Source organism: Bos mutus, chromosome 22, assembly GCF_027580195.1.
Source record: "Bos mutus isolate GX-2022 chromosome 22, NWIPB_WYAK_1.1, whole genome shotgun sequence".
NCBI lineage: Eukaryota > Metazoa > Chordata > Mammalia > Artiodactyla > Bovidae > Bos > Bos mutus.
This window is the reverse complement of record NC_091638.1, coordinates 5,527,862-5,548,278: the sequence shown is the minus strand read 5'-3', so window position 1 is coordinate 5,548,278 and position 20,417 is coordinate 5,527,862. Positions and strand designations below refer to the sequence as shown.

The 20,417-nt window shown below is 40.8% G+C and overlaps 1 protein-coding gene and 1 non-coding gene across 4 annotated transcripts in view; both read left to right on the top strand.

Moving 5' to 3' along the window:
- The window catches only part of GADL1 (glutamate decarboxylase like 1), a 194,450-nt gene that overhangs the window by 101,639 nt on the left and 72,394 nt on the right, over positions 1-20,417 (top strand). For all 3 annotated transcript variants that reach the window (XM_070359089.1, XM_070359088.1, XM_070359091.1), the window contains exon 13: positions 12,003-12,054. In XM_070359089.1, coding sequence (XP_070215190.1) covers positions 12,003-12,054 — 52 coding nt within the window. The remainder of the gene's footprint in view (positions 1-12,002; positions 12,055-20,417) is intronic.
- On the top strand, positions 18,815-18,917 carry LOC138984825 (U6 spliceosomal RNA). Its single transcript, XR_011462109.1, has one exon. It is a non-coding gene; the product is annotated as a U6 spliceosomal RNA (small nuclear RNA).

Sequence of the window (20,417 nt, the reverse complement as noted above, 5' to 3'; positions counted from 1 at the left end):
CATCCATACATGACCACAGGAAAAACCATAGCCTTGACTAGACGGACCTTTGTTGGCAAAGTAATGTCTCTGCTTTTGAATATGCTATCTAGGTTGGTCATAACTTTCCTTCCAAGGAGTAAGCGTCTTTTATTTTCATGGCTGCAGTCACCATCTGCAGTGATTTTGGAGCCATATGTATACCTATATCCCAGCCCTCGTGGACCTCCCTCTGCTCTCCCCATCCCCTGCCTCTAGATCATCACAGCACCAAGCTGAGCTCCCTGTGCTAGACAGCAGCTTCCCACTAGCTAGCTATTTTACGTATGGTAGTGTATATACCGGAGAAGGTGATGGCACCCCACTCCAGTACTCTTGCCTGGAAAATCCCATGGACGGAGGAGCCTGATGGGCTGCAGTCCATGGGGTCACTAAGAGTTGGACATGACTTAGTGACTTCACTTTCACTTTCATGCATTGGAGAAGGAAATGGCACCCCACTCCAGTGTTCTTGCCTGGAGAATCCCAGGGGACGGTGGAGCCTGCCGGGCTGCCGTCTATGGGGTCGCGCAGAGTCAGACATGACTGAAGCACCTTAGCAGCAGCAGCAGCAGCAGTGTATATACATCAGTGCTGCTTCCAGATTCATCCCGCCCCGCCTCCTTCCCCACTGAGTCTGCATGTGTCCATTCTGTGTCTGCATCTGTATTCCTGCCTTGGAAATAGTGAGGACCCAGGATCTTAAACCGACAGTTCTTTATTCTGAGAGGTCTGCAAGTTGGCGGGAGTGGCTTCATCTCATTCTCCGGTGGCTGTGGGGGTGGGGGGAGGCCTGGGTCTGCTGCTGGCACGTCTTGTAACTTCCTTGAGCCAGAGCCTCTTCTTGTGATGGTGGTGACAGAAGCTCAAGAGGGCAAGCCTGCTTTAAACTCCTGATAGCACGCATCATGCCCATTAGCATTCCAGTGGCCCGAGCAGATCAGATGGCCAAGGTCAGTATCAAGAGGTAGGAAGAACTGCAAGGTTACAGGCCGAAGGGTTTGGAAATAAAGACAGGAAAAGAGATGGCTTGGCACTTTCAGAAGCCTGTTAGAAGTCAGCATTTCTGGTGATTTGGGTTTAAAAAGTAGTTTGAAAAATCTATAAATATTTCATAAATTAGGACTCTCTTGGTGGTGAGCAACAGAAACCGTCAAAGTATTATAAACAAAGTTAATTTATTTGCTCATGTAACTTATAAGTCAGTGTAGTGATGACCATGGAATGGCTTGTTCTAAGTGCTTAAGCAAGTTCACCAGGCCTTAATTTCCATCCATCAGTCATATCTGCTCTCCTTCATGTTGGGTTTACTCCCCTGTAGGAAGGTAGTTCCCAAGGGGGTCAGATCTGTAGACTCCCAGGTTCAACTTCAAGGTCAAAAGGAGAGAGTGCTCCTTTCTCAACAATCCCTAGAAGGTTTTAATTCTTTCTGACAGATGTCATCTTCAGAAGTTGGAAGATAACTCAGATCAGATCAGTCGCTCAGTCGTGTCCGACTCTTTGCGACCCCATGAATCGCAGCACACCAGGCCTCCCTGTCCATCACCAACTCCCGGAGTTCACTCAGACTCATGTCCATCAAGTCCGTGATGCCATCCAGCCATCTCATCCTCTGTCGTCCCCTTCTCCTCTTGCCCCCAATCCCTCCCAGCATCAGAGTCTTTTCCAATGAGTCAACTCTTTGCATGAGGTGGCCAAAGTACTGGAGTTTCAGCTTTAGCATCAGTCCTTCCAAAGAAATCCCAGGGCTGATCTCCTTTAGAATGGACTAGTTGGATCTCCTTGCAGTCCAAGGGACTCTCAAGAGTCTTCTCCAACACCACAGTTCAAAAGCATCAATTCTTCGGCGCTCAGCCTCTTCACAGTCCAACTCTCACATCCATACATGACCACAGGAAAAACCATAACCTTGACTAGACGGACCTTTGTTGGCAAAGTAATGTCTCTGCTTTTGAATATGCTATCTAGGTTGGTCATAACTTTCCTTCCAAGGAGTAAGCGTCTTTTAATTTCATGGCTGCAGTCACCATCTGCAGTGATTTTGGAGCCCAGAAAGATAAAGTCTGACACTGTTTCCACTGTTTCCCCATCTATTTCCCATGAAGTGATGGGACCGGATGCCATGATCTTCATTTTCTGAATGTTGAGCTTTAAGCCAACTTTTTCACTCTCCACTTTCACTTTCATCAAGAGGCTTTTGAGTTCCTCTTCACTTTCTGCCATAAGGGTGGTGTCATCTGCATATCTGAGGTTATTGATATTTCTCCCGGCAATCTTGATTCCAGCTTGTGTTTCTTCCAGTCCAGCGTTTCTCATGATGTACCCTGCATATAAGTTAAATAAGCAGGGTGACAATATACAGCCTTGACGTACTCCTTTTCCTATTTGGAACCAGTCTGTTGTTCCATGTCCAGTTCTAACTGTTGCTTCCTGACCTGCATACAGGTTTCTCAGGAGGCAGGTCAGGTGGTCTGGTATTCCCATCTCTTTCAGAATTTTCCACAGTTTATTGTGATCCACACACTCAAAGGCTTTGGCATAGTCAATAAAGCAGAAATAGATGTTTTTCTGGAACTCTCTTGCTTTTTCCATGATCCAGCGGATGTTGGCAATTTGATCTCTGGTTCCTCTGCCTTTTCTAAAACCAGCTTGAACATGAGGAAGTTCACGGTTCACATATTGCTGAAGCCTGGCTTGGAGAATTTTGAGCATTACTTTACTAGCATATGAGATGAGTGCAATTGTGTGGTAGTTTGAGCATTCTTTGGCATTGCCTTTCTTTGGGATTGGAATGAAAACTGCCCTTTTCCAGTGCTGTGGCCACTGCTGAGTTTTCCAAATTTGCTGACATATTGAGTGCAGCACTTTCACAGCATCATCTTTCAGGATTTGAAATAGCTCAACTGGAATTCTATCACCTCCACTAGCTTTGTTCGTAGTGATGCTTTCTAAGGCCCACTTGACTTCACATTCCAGGATGTCTGGCTCTAGGTCAGTGATCACACCATCATGATTATCTGGGTCGTGAAGATCTTTTTTGTACAATTCTTCTGTGTATTCTTGCCATCTCTTCTTAATATCTTCTGCTTCTGTTAGGTCCATATCATTTCTGTCCTTTTTCGAGCTATCTTTGCATGAAATGTTCCTTTGGTATCTCTGATTTTCCTGAAGAGATCTCTAATCTTTCCCATTCTGTTGTTTTCCTGTATTTCTTTGCATTGTTCTCTGAAGAAGGCTTTCTTATCTCTTCTTGCTATTCTTTGGAACTCTGCATTCAGATGCTTATATCTTTCCTTTTCTCCTTTGCTTTTTGCTTCTCTTCTTTTCACAGCTATTTGTAAGGCCTCCCCAGACAGCCATTTTGCTTTTTTGCATTTCTTTTCCATGGGGATGGTCTTGATCCCTGTCTCCTGTACAATGTCACGAACCTTATTCCATAGCTCATCAGGCACTCTATCAGATCTAGGCCCTTAAATCTATTTCTCACTTCCACTGTATAATGAGGTTGGTCCTAGAAGATAACTACCCAGTGGTGAAAACATGAAACTGTCAACCGTAAATATTCAAAGTTGCCCACTGAACTAAAAGGTTCAGAAAGTTCTATTGCCCTGTTTGTGTTTTTCTCATACTATATAAGTATGGTGGCGTCTGCATTATTTTATCTAAGCCGCTAAGTAATTCAATGGCAGGTGTCTTGAAACAAAGCTAGATATAAATATTTGATGATCACATTTATTACAGAGTTAACATTCATCTCAGGGTGGAATTTAATTTATAGTCTAAGGATACCTCCTAATTTTTGCAGAGAAATATCACAGGAGAATAAATGTTAACATTTCAATTCAATTCAACAACACTTATTGTTTGTAAATGTTTGTCATGCTGAATTGAATTAAATTAACATTTCAGTGAGCATCACTGCAGGCTCTGTGACCTGTATTTAAATATTTGAAAAATGGTCCCTTTTCTGTCGTGCTGTTAGTCACAGTGGTTCTCTTGCCTTAACCTCCCACATTTTTGTTATCCAGCAAGTCCTTTCCTGGAGTGGGCAAAAGCCATCCATGTCCCCCATCCCCCGTGCCAAGGCAGAGTCCTCTTAGGCATATTACTTGAAACAAATGTGAAATTATCAACTTGGAGAAAACGTCTCTGGGAATAACAATTATTTTAAGTTAGCAACATCAGTGCTTTATTTTCATGATTTATTTTTTTTTTTCAAATGAAGTGTGGTCTGCTCTTCAGGATAGAGGAAAACGTTTTCTGAATTCTGAAGTTTACTCTACTTGCTTGTGCCCATGTGCAGTTGGGTACTAGTAAACTGGATCTCAGGAGGAAGAAAAGCCACAATTTGTAATGTCAGCCAATTTCCATGGTATAAGTACTCCCACTGTGGAAAATTTCAAGCTGCCAACAGCCACGGCTTGTAAATGCTCTTATATTTAACAGTTGGATCTCACTAACCAGTACAAACCAGCTCTAGAGCACCATTGATTATATGAGCCAATATAATCCGTTCAAACCACTGGCTGGTAGGAGTTAAAACACCATTTCTCATCCCGCCTACTGACCTTCAGCCACTTGTTTTAGAGTTTACCTAATAAAAATTCTCATGCATGGTCAGAAGTCTGTATTTGGCTAATTGCTAGGTCACAGCAGCATCATTTTGTTTCCAAGAAGTGTGACTTTCTTCAGTAGATAACTTTAGCCAAGGAAAGTAGCAGATGACAGTTCTGTTGCTGTTTGGGATGTACATCTGTCATCAGTAGCTGAGGTAGATAAGGTATCCGTTCCCACAGGCCTGCTAAGTCAGGGCTCTCAAACACGGGGAAGGCTGTGCAAGTCTTTGCCCCTGACCCACTGCAGTGAGGGTCACACTGACTCCATGGACGCAATGCTTCCATGCCCCTGAACCAGAATGGAGCTTAGTTTGAAAATTGTATACTGGGGGCTTCCCTGGTGGTCCACCAGCCAGAACCCCGAGCTCCTAATGATGTGGTTGTTGTTGTTTTTCAGTCACTAAGTTGTCTCCGACTCTTTGCAACCCCATGGACTGTAGCCCGCCACGTCCCTCTGTCCATGAGATTTCCCAGGCAAGAATACTGAAGTGGGTTGCCATTTCCTACTTCTTGGGACCTTCCCGACCCAGGGATCAAACCTTTGTCTCCTGCGTCTCCTGCATTGGCAGGCAGGTTCTTTACCACTAGCACCACCTTGGAAGCCCCCCAGTTCAGGGGACCCAGGTTCAATCCCTGGTCTGAGAACTAGATCCCACGTACCACAACTAAGAGTTTGCACACCGAGACACACTGTCCCACCCACCACTATAAAGATGAAAGACCCCGTGTGCTGCAACTAAGATCTAGCATGGCCTAAATAAATAAATAAAAATAAGTAAATATTTTTAAAATTTGTATATTGACCTTAAGATGTAAGGACCAGGTTTTGATGGACCAGTGGACAGCATCACCCTGGCCAGATGCTCCCTCTTCCCTCGGGGAAGCAAGAGCAGACCCTCTCAAGAGGACAGCAATTCCTGTTTTATGAGTTGTCAAATCCAGAAAGAAGGAGCTACTTAGTTCCTAGAAGATCTCCAAGGCATTCCCTAATTTCCATTTGACCCTTGTCGTTTCACTGAATGAGAGAACATTGCTTTCAAGAAATATTAATGACTAAAACCTTGCCTTTTTCTTCGGTTGTTTGAAAACCAGTGACATTGTGAACTTAAAGCAGCATGTGATTATTAAGCATAATTGAAACTGAGAAGGCTGGGGTTTAAAATCACCATTTCTTGCAGAAGGCAGGCAATTGTGATCTCTGATATCTGCTTAGGAAAGTTGAAAATGTGTTACAATCCTCAGGGCTTCTGGTTGCTGAGGGCACCTTGTAGGCTGTTGTTACGACACTCTAGTTAAATGGATATTCACTGAGGGGCAATTTTTAAAGCAAATCCAGAAAAGTCATGTGCGTAAGTCTTTTCAACAACAACAAACAACTCAGGAACTCCCATTCTGCTGCTTTGCTAGGTCTCCCGTGTATCATTTATCTGCTCCCATGACACACAATCTCTGTAATCTCTCAGATGGAATTCATTTCATTGACTTGCATGAATACTAAGAGATTTATTGATACCAGTATGGAAAAGGTAAGCGGTTATACAATGGCACCTTTGTGCTAGTGTATTTCTCTAGGTGAGAAGAGGGAGAGAGTGCAGAAGACTCTAGAAGGGCCAACGTTTGCAATTTTTCTTATATTTGTACTTTTTAAAAACATCACAGTGCAGTGGAATGGAACATGCAGATGTCTGTAATGAGTCACACAGGCCATGCAATGTGTTCTCATGTATGCAGAGCATGCACAAACCAGATGGAAAAAAATCTCAGAAAGTCAGGGAGGCTCCATTGCCTCAGAAGAAATTTCCCATGAGGAGTTGAGACCAGAAGAAGCACTTGGTCCAGAGTGCTCCAGGGAGACTCCAGGAGGCTGGTGAATTGAGAAAGGGACTGGAAAAGCTATCTCCGGAAAGGAATGCATGCCCTTCCAAAAGGGCAAGTGAAACACACAAGTATTAGATGGACACGTGGAAGTATTAGATGGACACAGGAAATGTTTCAGAGCAAGATTTCATTTTTGTACACTTCAAAACTAAGCCAGAATCGTAATGGAATGAGTTTTTTTACCCAGTAGGATTGGTGAAAACTCTTACTAATGTATAGTATTTCTCCCTTTTGCTAAGCTTAGTGGAAAGGACAGTGAATTTTATGAAGTCATTGTTGCTTTCTGAACAATACCTGGATGCCTTTTGGTAGTAGTGGTTTGTGGTTCCCGAGTTTTATCCAAAACCTCAATGTACATCTTTTCTTTTTTTATGGCTTGCATCAGATAAGAATAGAGTTTTTTTTTCTCATATTTTATCTTTAGACTGTTTTTATATACTGAAAAGTTGTGAGGAATAAGTCACCTATGAACATAGGCAGAATTTATTTCCTCCCCAAAATTCAATGTATTTAAGCATTTATTTAATAAGAGGGTACATACCCTGTAGAAGAGGCGCTAGTTTAGAAACTAGCATTTTTGAGCCTACACTATGTGGGGTCATAGGCTTTCAGAAGATCTTAATAGATGTTGTTCCAAAAAATGTCTCCATAGTCAAGTATGTTTGAGAAAGGCTAACCAATACATTAGTCCTCTCTTGGAGGTTCAAAGTGTTTGTTAGCACATTGAAGTCTCTGAAAGGCTTGTAATACAGGTACAATTTTAACTTCACTTTAGCCAGTAGGCAGACATTGCTGACTGTTCATCCAAATACCATCCTTCCTTCTTCCCTGTCAACAGAGCCTCCATTTTGTACAGATAGCAGTATTCCAACTGGGAACGTTGGTCCAAGCCTATCCTCCTTGCCAATCATCACTTCAGGGATGGATGTATGACTCAGATTCAGTCAGTAAGATGCAGGACGAATTCTGTGAATGCTTCTGGGGAAAATATTCTTACCTAAACAGAGTGAAGCTAAGAGAAAATACTTTCTAACCTCTTCCCCTCCTTCCTGGGACACGGTCATATGTGGATGTGATGGGCGGAGCTGTGGCTGCCGTCTTGTAACAGGAGAGAGAAACAGGAGAGAATTCATTAACACTGCAAACATGGCAGGCTGAAACAATTGAAAAAGCCTGGTTCTTGGTGACATTACTGAACCTTCCAAACAGTTCAATAGATGTTCTTATGAATTAAGCCAAGTATACACCTAGTTTCAGACAAAAATGATCTAACTGATAAGCCTCAGTTCAGTTCAGTTCAGTTCAGTCGCTCAGTCGTGTCCGACTCTTTGTGACCCCATGAATCTCAGCACGCCAGGCCTCCCTGTCCATCACCAACTCCCGGAGTTCACTCAGACTCACGTCCATTGAGATTGATAGGCCTAACATTGCTCAAATTTATTTTCATGGATAAGTGGGAAACCCATTAGCACAGTATATCATGGAAAAATAGTTTGGGAACTCTGGTGTAAACCTTTTATTATGGTCATCATTCTTTATGCAGATCTCCTCTACCCTCAGTTCATTTGGACTGTTAAACCAGGTTTTATAGATTCTGAGAGTAACTGAATGGGGACATTGACCTTGACGCAAAACCCAGAGCCTCATGGTTAGCGCAGAACAGAGTTTTAACGGAAATGATTCAGATGTGCTCTAGCATGCCTTTTTCCCGGGAGCAGTCTTCACCAGTTTGACAGATATTTTAAATCAGGACTATAGGCAGCGTGTCATGTAGTCATAATCTACTGCGAAGAGTTTTACCAACCTAGTTCCTTCTCCATTTCATGCATGAGGAAGCTGAGGCAAGCTCAGGGAGGTTGAGGAGTTTGCCTAGAGTCACAGAGTCAATCAGTTACACATCTAGAATCTTCTAGAGTCATTCCCCAGATTCTGTAGTCTGGGGGGTTTTCAGGGTTAGTGCAGGCCCCCTCAGGATGGAATCCTGGCATTGAGTTTGCAGGTTGCCTTTACATTTGTGCCTGAGAAGGGAAGGAAAAAATAGGATTCACAAAGCCGGTCCTCGTATAGATAAAGATTGTATGTGTGTTTTATTTTGCTTTGTAATTTATATTTTTTCTCTTATTAGTCTCCTTTTCAAAAATTGTAAGTAACCACACCTATGAAACTTTGCAGAGTGTGAATAGTCCTTTTCTCCCCATAGCATCCGGTTTTTCCCTTCCTCGGATACATCAAGGATTTATGATTGGTCATCCATGCCTTATTCCATGCTCATGTATACATGTGGAGAGGGAGCACTTATGCTTTCCTTTTTAGAGCTTCTTAAAAAGTGGAATCACATTATCTATATCTCTCAGTCCCCTGCTTTCATGTATAATGCATCATGAGCATCTCTGTGGTTTAATTGAAGTGGATATAATCCATCCTCTTTAATAGCTGCATCATAGAACATGTGTTGCTATAAAACATTTTATTTTACCTTTGTCAATTTCTGGATATTAATTTTGTTTCTAATTATTCTGTATGGAATACAGATACACATACACAGGTAATGTAGATGCAGTAACATATGTGTATGCATCTATCATCTATCTGTCTCTATTTCTGTCTCTATCTATATTTCTATCTCTGTTTGTCTATCTACCTACCTACCTATCCATCTATCCACCCAACAATCCACCCATCTCCCTACCTATCTACCTGTTTACCTAACCATCAATTCATCCATCCATCCATCCATCCATCCATTCAACAGTCTATCTACTTACCTACCTACCTATCCATCCATCCATCCATCCAACAATCCATCTACCTACCAACCTATTATCCATCCATCCATGCAATAAGCCATCTATCTACCTACCTTAGTGTTGATGAGATTTTCCTGGTAGACCATCATCTCATAAGTGGTTTGCTGTATCAGAATATATGAGTATTATTAATTTTGAAAGGTTTGTAGCAGCTCTCTGGCACATTCACTAGCACCGAATGTTGTCGCTATTTAAATTTGTTTCCAGTGTCCTGTGGGCAATATGGTTTAGTATTGTTATTTCAATTTGCACTTCTCTGATTACTAATGATCTTAAGCATTTTTCTGATGTTTATTGACCATCAGAATTGCTTTTATTGAAAGTTAGGCAGTGTGCTAAGGGTGTAAAAAGTTTACAACTATGTAACATCTCCTGAAAAATTATTCAGGGAAAGGAGTATGTGGAAAATGTGGAAAGAACATCAGATACTTTGTGAGTCTGTGTGTGTGTGATATCACAAAATTATTGCTCAATATAAAATACTCATTTTTATCCATTTAATACTGATAGGATTTTTATAAGATTTTTATAATTTAAAATTAAATTTAATCTATACTTTTTATAAATTAAAGATTATTTTTATAATCTTTATGTTAAATACCAGTGTTTAACCTTATGCAAAAAAACTAAAAAAATGTTTTGGAAAAAGAACTGCATCCCATTAACTGATATATTCAATACCCACATTCTGGGATGTCCTTTAGTAAATAAACATAATAATAATAATCCTCCATTTTCACAGTTTATATTCTATATAATTTTTATATATGATTTTATTTATTTATTTATGTATTTTATTTTTTAACTTTACAATATTGTATTGGTTTTGCCATATATCAAAATGAATCCACCACAGGTATACATGTGCTCCCCATCCTGAATCCTCCTCCTCCCCATACCATCCCTCTGGGTCATCCCAGTGCACCAACCCCAAGCATCCAGTATCGTGCATCGAACCTGGACTGGCAACTCGTTTCATATATGATATTATACATGTTTCAATGCCATTCTCCCAGATCATCCCACCCTCTCCCTCTCCCACAGAGTCCAAAAGACTGTTCTATACATCAATGTCTCTTTTGCTGTGCTATTATACAGGGCTATTGTTACCATCTTTCTAAATTCCATATATATGCGTTAGTATACTATATTGGTGTTTTTCTTTCTGGCTTACTTCACTCTGTATAATAGGCTCCAGTTTCATCCACCTCATTAGAACTGATTCAAATGTATTCTTTATAATGGCTGAGTAATACTTATTTAACTTTTTTACAACATCCATTTGCGATTGGAAAATCAGCATAGTTTATTCCAGTTTTACAGGTAAGGGAATCGAGGTCCAAAGGGAAGCATTTCTTTGTTGTCTTTAAATGTTAATTGAATGTATGTAATTCAGTTACATGATCACGTTCCATGTCATGATATTGCAGTTCCATGTCATGGTATCGTAATTCCATATGATATGGACAGGATTTTCAAAACTACTCCTCCCTCTATCCCTTCTTTCCATCCTTCCTTCCTTTTTGGCTATTATATATAAAAAATTCCTTGGCAAGTACATTTTTGTCATCACCTCTGATTGTTTCCTTACATTTGACCTCCAAATTTGAAATTCTGTGTCAAATGTTCTGAACTTTTCAAAGCTCATGATCAAATCACTAGCTTTCAAGACTAGTTGTTCAAAAGATTTATCTTTTCATACAGACAATAACAAAGCCCAGGAGGGCAGAGTCAATGTTAATTTACTCTACATTTTCAATGTCATTTTAGTCTTTTCTTCATAATATTGCATACTTCATGTAGCTGCAGCCTTTGCTTATGGCATGATAATTCTCTTTTCCTTGATATTTGTGATAATTTCATAGGCATTCTATTAATGTCTACAATGCACTTACTTTTAGCATGATATCAGTGATCAGTCTTTGCTCCCTGTGGCCTGGCCTTGGGAAAGAGGGTGTTACACTTCCTTGATTGAAAAAAGAACACACAAGCAAAACTACACACTGAAAACCCTTTCCACTATGCCAGCTAGAGAATTTAAGTACCTATGCTAAATCCCCATCTAGAATATAAATGTGAAATCCCACATGGTCAGAGATATGTATCCAGTCTACTCTGAGTGGCTTTCACACAAAGTCTGATGCTAACAGGTGAGATAGACATCATCTCATGAAAAAGATGTACCTTTTTCCTCAGGCCCAGTGGATTACAATAAGCTATCTACATTTAGATAGATGTATCTGTCTAAATCAGAGAAGGCAATGGCACCCCACTCCAGTACTCTTGCCTGGAAAATCCCATGGATGGAGGAGCCTGGTGGGCTACAGTCCATGGGGTCGCTGAGAGTCGGACACGACTGAGCAACTTCACTTTCACTTTTCACTCTTATGCATTGGAGAAGGAAATGGCAACCCACTCCAGTGTTCTTGCCTTGAGAATCCCAGGGACAGGGGAGCCTGGTGGGCTGCCGTCTATGGGGTCACACAGAGTCGGACACGACTGAAGCGACTTCGCAGCAGCAGCAGCATCTGTCTAAATCCAATCCTGTATCTGTGTATGGACCCTTACTTATTTCCAAGCCTTGTCTCTACATTGGAAATTATACAATAGTTTCATTGTATGTCAGTCAGCTTCAGGGAATGTTTAGATTGCAATTTATAAATATTATTGTGACTTTTTTTAGGTACCTAGTAGAAGAAATCAAGAAAAGAGAAGGATTCAAGTTACTGATGGAAGTAAGTGATTACAGAATTGTACTTGTGATTTTGTCAGTCACCAGTGATGAAGGTGGTAATTTTCTAATCTGTTATATTTCATTGGTTTTTGTGTTGCAGATTTAAAAGCAAGTCATTAGCTTAATTCATAGAGTCCATTATGTTAATTTATTCTATTAGTGAGTATTTTTCCTTTGTTGGACTCACAGAGAACACTTGCCTTTGAGTATTGAAAATTAAAGTGCTCGATAATAATTACCAAGGATAATATGGAATAAATTATGACCTCTATCTTGATATATTAAGTTGCATAATGATTGTAGTGAAAATACTGAACTGTGTTATAGTGGGGCCTGTAGGTGAAAAATCAATTAAAGTGAATGTACGGACAGTTTTCTCTTTTTATAGAATAATGAGAGCTTATTAGCTTTGGAACAATGGGAAATAAATCATTTTGTTGTTGGATTGTTTGTTATAAATAAGAAACAAAGTGGTTACAAAGAGAATATTGTTTTTTTCTAAAATATTAATGTATGGCTAAAGTGATAAAATATTATTGAAATCTGATTTTAAGAACTATGAAATGTGAGGTTCAGTTAGACCTTCTTATAGTATATACTTTGTAGCAACTTTTAAGATAATGTAAAAATCACCTAGAGGCTGTAGCCTAGGAATCTATCCTGTGAATAAGCAATCTGGCTATATTTTGGTATTTATTCATTCAGCAAGATTTATTGAGCAATTGCTGTGCAGTGGAGATGCAAGACAGGGAAGCTCCCTGCTCTTATGGTGCTTACATTCAAAGGGAAAGTAACAGGCAATTAAGCAAGCAGATTGTTTACATGGGGAACATCAGGGTCGGGGAAGTCTTAAGGAAACAGTAAAACAGATACTAAGGAAACAATAAAAGAGATACATGAGAGATAATAAATAATTATGAATAGCTAATTGGACAGTTCCAGATGTGGGAATAAATAGAGTGGTAAATAAACAAACATGCCGAGATGGCGGCGGGGGTGGGGGGGCCTGTTTGGTTTGGGTGCAGGGAGGGCCCCGGGGGCTTTCTTGGTGCTGAGACCTGCTGTGCGTTGGTGAGAAGCTTGCCAGGCAGAGGTTCAAGGGAAAGGCGTTACAGGTGGAATCCACAGACAACCGCAAGGCATGAAACTGAAAAAGTTCTGCCCCCTTGAGGAGCCAAAGGAAGGTGCATCAAGCAAGGCTAGGGTATAGCAGGAGCTGGTGTGGAGAGGTTGGCAGAGACTGAGTCTGCTGGCGCCATGTAGGTGCTGGTAAAGGCCTCTGGCTTTCGTAATACCCCCTTGAAGTGTAATTATCCTTGAAGAAATTTTAAGCAGAAGGGAGTCTGATTTCCATTTGAAAGACGGTGCTGGATGTCACGAAAAAGAGGTGGGTGCTGGAGAGGGGAGGACAAGAAAAGGGTAAGCGAGACAAGTTGGGAGACCAGTGCAAGTAACTCCAGTGGGTGTGAGGAGGGCCCTCAGACAGCTTTGGGAGACACTCCTGTGGAGGCTCCTGGCCGTGGATTTCCTCACTGTCTGCCAAGGGGACGTCAGGTCAGAAGGTTCTAAGAATTCAAACCCCTTGAAAACTAGAGATAGGAAGGGACTTGCGAAAAATAGCAGAAGAATCCATATTTAAATGACTTTCTAATAACACTAGAAAGAAGCCAGAAGACATTTAGAATGTGGAACATTCCACAGGACAGCTGACTTGGTTTCAGCAGGTCAGTGGCATGAAGGAAAATAAAGGAGAGAGTAATGATCATCATTTTCAGGGTCAAAGACACCTAAGAGACAGGACAACCAAAGGCAACGGGTAGACACTGGAATCCTAGTTTAAAGGAGTCAATTATAAACAGTAAATTTTGAAACAGTTGGGGAATTTCTCATATGAACTGGTAGGAATTATCAGTAATTTTGTTAGACATGATGATGGCATTGTATCTAAGGAAGAAAATGTCTGTATTTTCTAGAGATGCATGATTGGCTTGAGTCTGAGTCTGATCCACCTTTTTTATTTTCTTGACTTTGAGTTACCATCTTGCATTTTATTGAGATTGAATTACTTCTTTCTTTTCTCAAGTTTGAAGTGCTTTCTTTATTTCTCTGGTGGTGGGAGCTAAAAGGCTTACGAAAAGTGCTGTACACCTCGGAATTGCATGGACTTTTGATAGAGCTGAGAGGAAAAGTGATGAAGAAAATTATGAACTGATTTAAAAGTTGTTTATATATTCTTCCTAAAGGCTTAAAATTTGAGGGACGAACCTCTTGCCATCAGCTTTAGGGAAATGCAAGCATTCACATCCTTGTAATGAAAGTTACGGTGGATTGTAATCATCAGGCAGCCTCCTGCCCTGGCTATTTTATCTCTGGGAGCCAGATGGCCCCAAAGCAGGAAAGATGGTTTCTTCAGTGGTCCTCCAGAGTTCCTACTTACAAGGGATTCTGTATGTGATCTGCATGTACCTCTTTTCTCTGTATCCATTTAGAGAAATAAAGTAAATTTAGACCTTGACTGTCATATATAAGAGTCAAGTTGATTAGCCTCTTTTTGTTAAAAAAAAAAAAAAGCCTTCCTTAGGTCGATTAAATATAAGTCGAATGCATACTTAAGAGATAACACAGGTTCGATGGGAACCCAGGTCTGTAAAACTGCAAGATTGTCAATTTACGAAAAACCAAAGTCTGTCATGGCTTATATATTTTTCACAGATGGCAGTGAGAGTGTTAAGTGGAACATTAAAAACTGTAAATGAACACCACCAAACAGCATATCCAGTACTTGAATATCTTTTCCTAAAAAGAATAAAAATAACGTATATGTTCTTGAAGATGATTGAAACTTATCATTTCAAATGAATTCTGCATTATTCATAGGCCCCTGAAAATTCTGTTTTTCTATGTTGCACCTAAGATCTAATAGATGGTTTCCTAGAGGTATATACTATCATTCACATATTTTATTTTGATCTCTTGGGAGAGTCCTAATTATTCAACGTTTTGTTTTTCTCTGCCTGAGTTCTGCCTTAGAAAGAGTTATTTAGGTTTCATCGATTTTGCGAGTTACAAAGCATCTCCAAGGACATCTAGTCCTGCTCATGCAGGAAACCTCTCTTGATAGTTCTTGTAACAGGAAGTCAGCTTCTGCCTGAACACTTCCTATGTAAGAGAATTCAGTTTATTCCTCTTCCAGGGAGCTCTAATTACTTGTATTCTAATGCTTATAGAATCCTACTCTTAGGATTCAATATGTATCAAGCATATTGCAACTTACAGTTTTTTAAACATAGTTTTTATGTAGTTATATTAGATCACAACAATCTTATAAATGCTAAATCCAATGCATGTTCTTTAATCTCCTTGTTGGATTTCTGCAGCATTTTGCACCATTATCCACTTTATCCCTCTTGAAATTCGCTCCTGTTTTGGCTTCTTTAGGTTTCTCTCCTATTTTTCTCCTTTCCATATGACTTTTTCTTTTCTGGCTCTATAAGAAAACCCAGTTTTCTCCGTCTGGGTACCACTTCAGTGTTCTGCAATCTTCTGTCTTGGTACTTTCTTGTGTCTACATACTCTACCTGAAATGTTGTATCCGTATCTAGAGCTTTGTCATCAATCATCTCAATTATGTCTCCATCCTTGATTTGTCTCCTGAACTCTAGTCCTTTGTATGTCTTGAAATTTTCAATTAGGCTCTCTCAGGAGCCTCAAATTCATCATTTCTAAAGCTGAGGTGTAGCCATTTTCTTTATCAACAGTTTGATAAATTCATTTTCCAGATGAATTTTTGGAATTCTTTGCCAGTAGAGCTATGAGCCAGTTTCTCTTTTATTAGAACTCTAATCCATCTTTAAAAAGTCTAGGGACTGCCTTCACTGTTTCCCTTCCCCACTCCTCCAGCCACCACTTAGCTCAGGCTCCCCCAGGTCAGCACTGTCTCCCGACTCATCCCCGGCTTCCAGTCAGACCTTTTAGCCCATCTCCATGCTGCAGCCACCACGAGGGCTCTCTAATAAAATGAAATCTGAGCCCTGGACTGAAACTCTCCGGTTGCTTCTGGGATGAAGCCCCTCTGCCCAGCATGGCTGACGAGGAAGCCCTTCACGAGGGACGCCTGTCTCTGTTTCCAGCATCGCCCTCCCTCAGCACACGCTGACGTCTGCTCATTCCAAGCACTTATCATCACCCTGGGTACACTGGCTTCTACACGTGAGCTTGTTTGCTTTGTCAGGAATGTTTCGTGGGTTATGAGAAAGTTCTTCTTTTAAAATACTCATCCCATTGCAGTTTGACCACCTGTATCTTTAATAGCTTTATTACTATTGTCTGAGTTCCTGGAGATAAACACTAAGTCACTTTTTCCCACATTTTATATCTAGAATATAGAAAAATTTTGAATTCTATTCTGTTTCTTATTAAATTGAACATGTAAGTTGCCCTTCTGACATGCTATGATTTTTTCATGGTCCCCTTCTAATATATAGACAGAAATTACCACAATGATGTGTCTCACATAGTAGAGATTTTAATGGTGCTATTTATCCACTTGTAGAGGACGTATTTTCCTACCAGTATAGTTCCAGCTAATAGTTGCTACATAGGAGAGTGCCTTCTGTGTGCCATATGCGATGGTAAATATTGGAAATAATCCCTTTACTCATCAAGCCAACTCCGTAGGATAGACAGAGCAATCTCCATCTTATAGATTAGGAAGCGGAAGCTTAGAGAGCTTGGACAGGTACCTGTCCAAGCAAAGACCTGGTGAAGCTGGGATTCAGACAGTATCCATGTGACTCCAAAACCCAGGCTCTTTGTGCTACCAAGTGCTGTGTTTGGAATTTTTCAGTAGTGTAATTGGTTACTTAAAATTTGTGAGCTTGAAGTCAAATAAAATCCATCATGACCCCCTTGTCCATTCTATATTTGCATGACAAATCATTTCGGTCTATGTGCTAGATTCTACAGTTATACTTACTAAAAAGCATAGTGCTGGCTTTTATTGTGGTGGTGGTGGTGGTGACCTAATGATATTGCAGAAAGGGAGAAGAGTTTCTTTTGACAAAACTCAGTTTTAGAGAATGTGAGCCACTACAGCTTGGTGACCATTGACCTTTTTTCCCCAAGAGTCACATATTATTTGCTCGATAATCCTTGCTGAAATTGACATCAAAGCACTGGCTTTATTTCTTGGAATATATCTCCTTTCTTTCTCTGAGAAAATCAGGGTAGAATGAAGCCATCTTTTCTTTTGTGACACTTCTTTACGTCTTGCTGCTGCTGCTAAGTCGCTTCAGTCGTGTCCGACTCTGTGCGACCCCATAGACGGCAGCCCACCAGGCTCCCCCGTCCCTGGGATTCTCCAGGCAAGAACACTGGAGTGGGTTGCCATTTCCTTCTCCAATGCATGAAAGTGAAAAGCAAAAGTGAAGTCGCTCAGTCGTGTCCGACTCTTAGCGACCCCATGGACTGCAGCCTACCAGGCTCCTCCGTCCATGGGATTTTCCAGGCAAGAGTACTGGAGTGGGTGCCACCGCCTTCTCCTCTTTACGTCTTAATGAATTTAAAAAAATGATGACGACACTTTCACTGCTACAGACTTTTTGTGCCATTCTATCACCTGCCTGGTCTGGACACTTGGATTCCTTCTTATGCCTTCTCAGTGTTACAGTGTTAGACAATATGGGCTAAATGTGGTCCTAAGACACCTAAGAGGTCAGGCTTTCATATATGTATGCAATTAAGTGGCATGTGAATAATTCTATTCTGAAAATACAGGTTAGTGCTTTGAAGGCACTTGAAGAAAGTCTATATAAAATAAAAGCTACATAGGCAGAGACAGGAAAACTCAATATGAACACTCTTTGTGAATATTCAAGGTTTATTGTGGTTTTTTTTAACTTGTTTTTTTTTCAAATTTTAATAATTTGAGGAATGATTTATCATAAAGGTATTCCACCAAATGGCACGTCAAATTTCCTCCAGTGACATGAAATGTCAAAAAGGCTTCACCAGTTTTCAAATGTCATAGCACTGAAGCCACACCATTCTCAAAGAAGCTGGGCAAAGAGATCCCAGATTTGTCACTTCTGAAATATCTAAACTGAAACTGACTGAAGGAAGAAAGCTTAAAACGTGATTCAAAAGGCATAAGTCCCAAATTATAAAATATTGAGCAGATGTGATAGCAGATAGAAACGATTGCAAAATGATTCACAATATTGCCATGCAAATAAAAGAGAATGGTGAATTTAATGATGTGTTAGTCACTCAGTCGTGTCTACGACCCCATGGATTTGTAATCCACCAGGCTCCTCTTTCCATGGAACTCTCCAGGCAAGAATACTAGAGTGGGTTGCCATTCCCTTCTCCAGGGGATCTTCCTGACCCAGGGATTGAGCCCAAGTCTCCTGCATTCCAGGCAGATTCTTTACCATCTAAGCCACCAGGGAATCAGATAGAAGCTACTGCCAAATGATTCATAATGTTGCCCTGCAAATGAAAGAGAATGGCTAATTTAATGATATATTAGTGTCTAATAAGAAAACAAAAACTGCACAATAATTTGAAGTGGGAACATGAAATGTAAAGAATTATAGTGCTTGGGACTTCCCTGGTGATCCAATGGCTGAAACTCTGCAGTCCCAATGCAGGGGGCCTGGGTTAGATCCCTGCTCTTAGAACTCCATCAGAACCCACATGCCATAACTAAGACCCAGTGTAGCTAAGTAAATAAATTAAAAAAAAAAAAAGAATTATCATGCTTGCTTTAACAGCACATATATTAAAACTGGAGTGATACAGAAAAGATTAGCATGGTCCCAGTACAAGGATGATATGTAGATTTGTGAAGAGTTCCATAAAAAAAGAATTATTAACAGGGGATTGGAGTCATGGGAGATGCCTCATAAGAGAGAAAAAGAGCTTTAAAAGTATAGAAATAGCAGATGATGTAGAGAACAGCCATCACTTCTAGAACTGAGACAGAGCATCAGAGAAGAGCCCGCCTCTGCCCAGACCTGAGATCCAGAGTTGGTTGGAAAGAGTGTGTGTGACTCACAGGATGGCAGGCACATCCCCCAAGGTGTCAGGGCGGTTGGGTCTCTAAGAATCCACCAGCTGCAGTGCTGGAGAGCAGGACGCTGATTTCAGGGCACTGCTGAATCTTGGACTCACTCAAGCTGTCCAAGGCAAGTTCACCTAGCTGGCGGCCTTCCCGATGAGATCCCTGGAGGAGAGTGGGCAAGGGGAAAACCATTATGGATGCCCACCCGTGGCCAGGCCATGGTGAAGCCACCTCAGGGTGCGGTGCTGGGGGACGCTGTTGGGGCCACTTGGTGCTGGTCACCAAAACTGCTGGCGAGAGCCCCACCCACTGAAGAAGCCCCGTGAGATGAGCCAGGAGACAAGGAGGAGGCCGCTCCTCCTCCGTGTCCCTCCAGCACCCTCTGCTGATAAAGTCTCTGATAGGACCAGATGGCAAGGAGAAATATTTATAGTGTCCACCTCCATTATGGCAGGACATACAGAGAGGGTGGATTTGGAGCTGAGAGGCGATAAATTGATAACTGACATAAGTGGTATCTGGAACAAAATCCTTCGTTTACATAAAGACACAAATTCCTAGAATCTAGTGACAGATAATAACTCCATTTTTTTCTACTTTCTAATCAACCATAGTGACTTTATTTATTCAATAACAGATTTGTTCACATTAGATGATTAAACAATTTGAAGGCCAGGACATTCTAGTCTAGAAAAACCAAATTAATCATAAATTAGAAAACCAAGTATAAATTGTGTAGATTTGTAAAGACTGTTATAGTCTCATGGTAAATGTTTGTGGAAATTGACTAGAATTACAAAGTACTGCATTTTGAATTACTCTCTGTTTTGAAGACTTGTAGCTCCTTTTCTTTTTCTTTTTTTTAAATCTTTTGACTTTTTTTTGGTCAAACTCAATAAACCTGTTACTGACTTCAAAGGTGAAAGGATGATCAGATCAAGAGCTTATCTTGTTGAGCTAGGAATGTTTCTGGGTTATCACTTGTAATTTAAAATCCACTAAAATCCAAACTCTCTATAGTACCAGTTTTGATTTTAGGAGATGAGATGATAGCCGTTTCCTCTCTCTCTGAAATACTTTGAAACTTTATGCTGACACTGGTTATTACCTACAAACTGTGTTTGTGGTGGGAAAATGGAAGTCATTTCCGAAACTATCTGCACGAAGAATGCGATTCTGAGGAAGGTGCCAGGTGGGAGGGCACGACCCATGGTCTTTTCTGAGCACAGCTTGGGGTGTCTGAGTTGTCAGCCCCAAGGTAATGTCTGTTATCACCTGGTCATTGAGTACAAGTCTGTGAT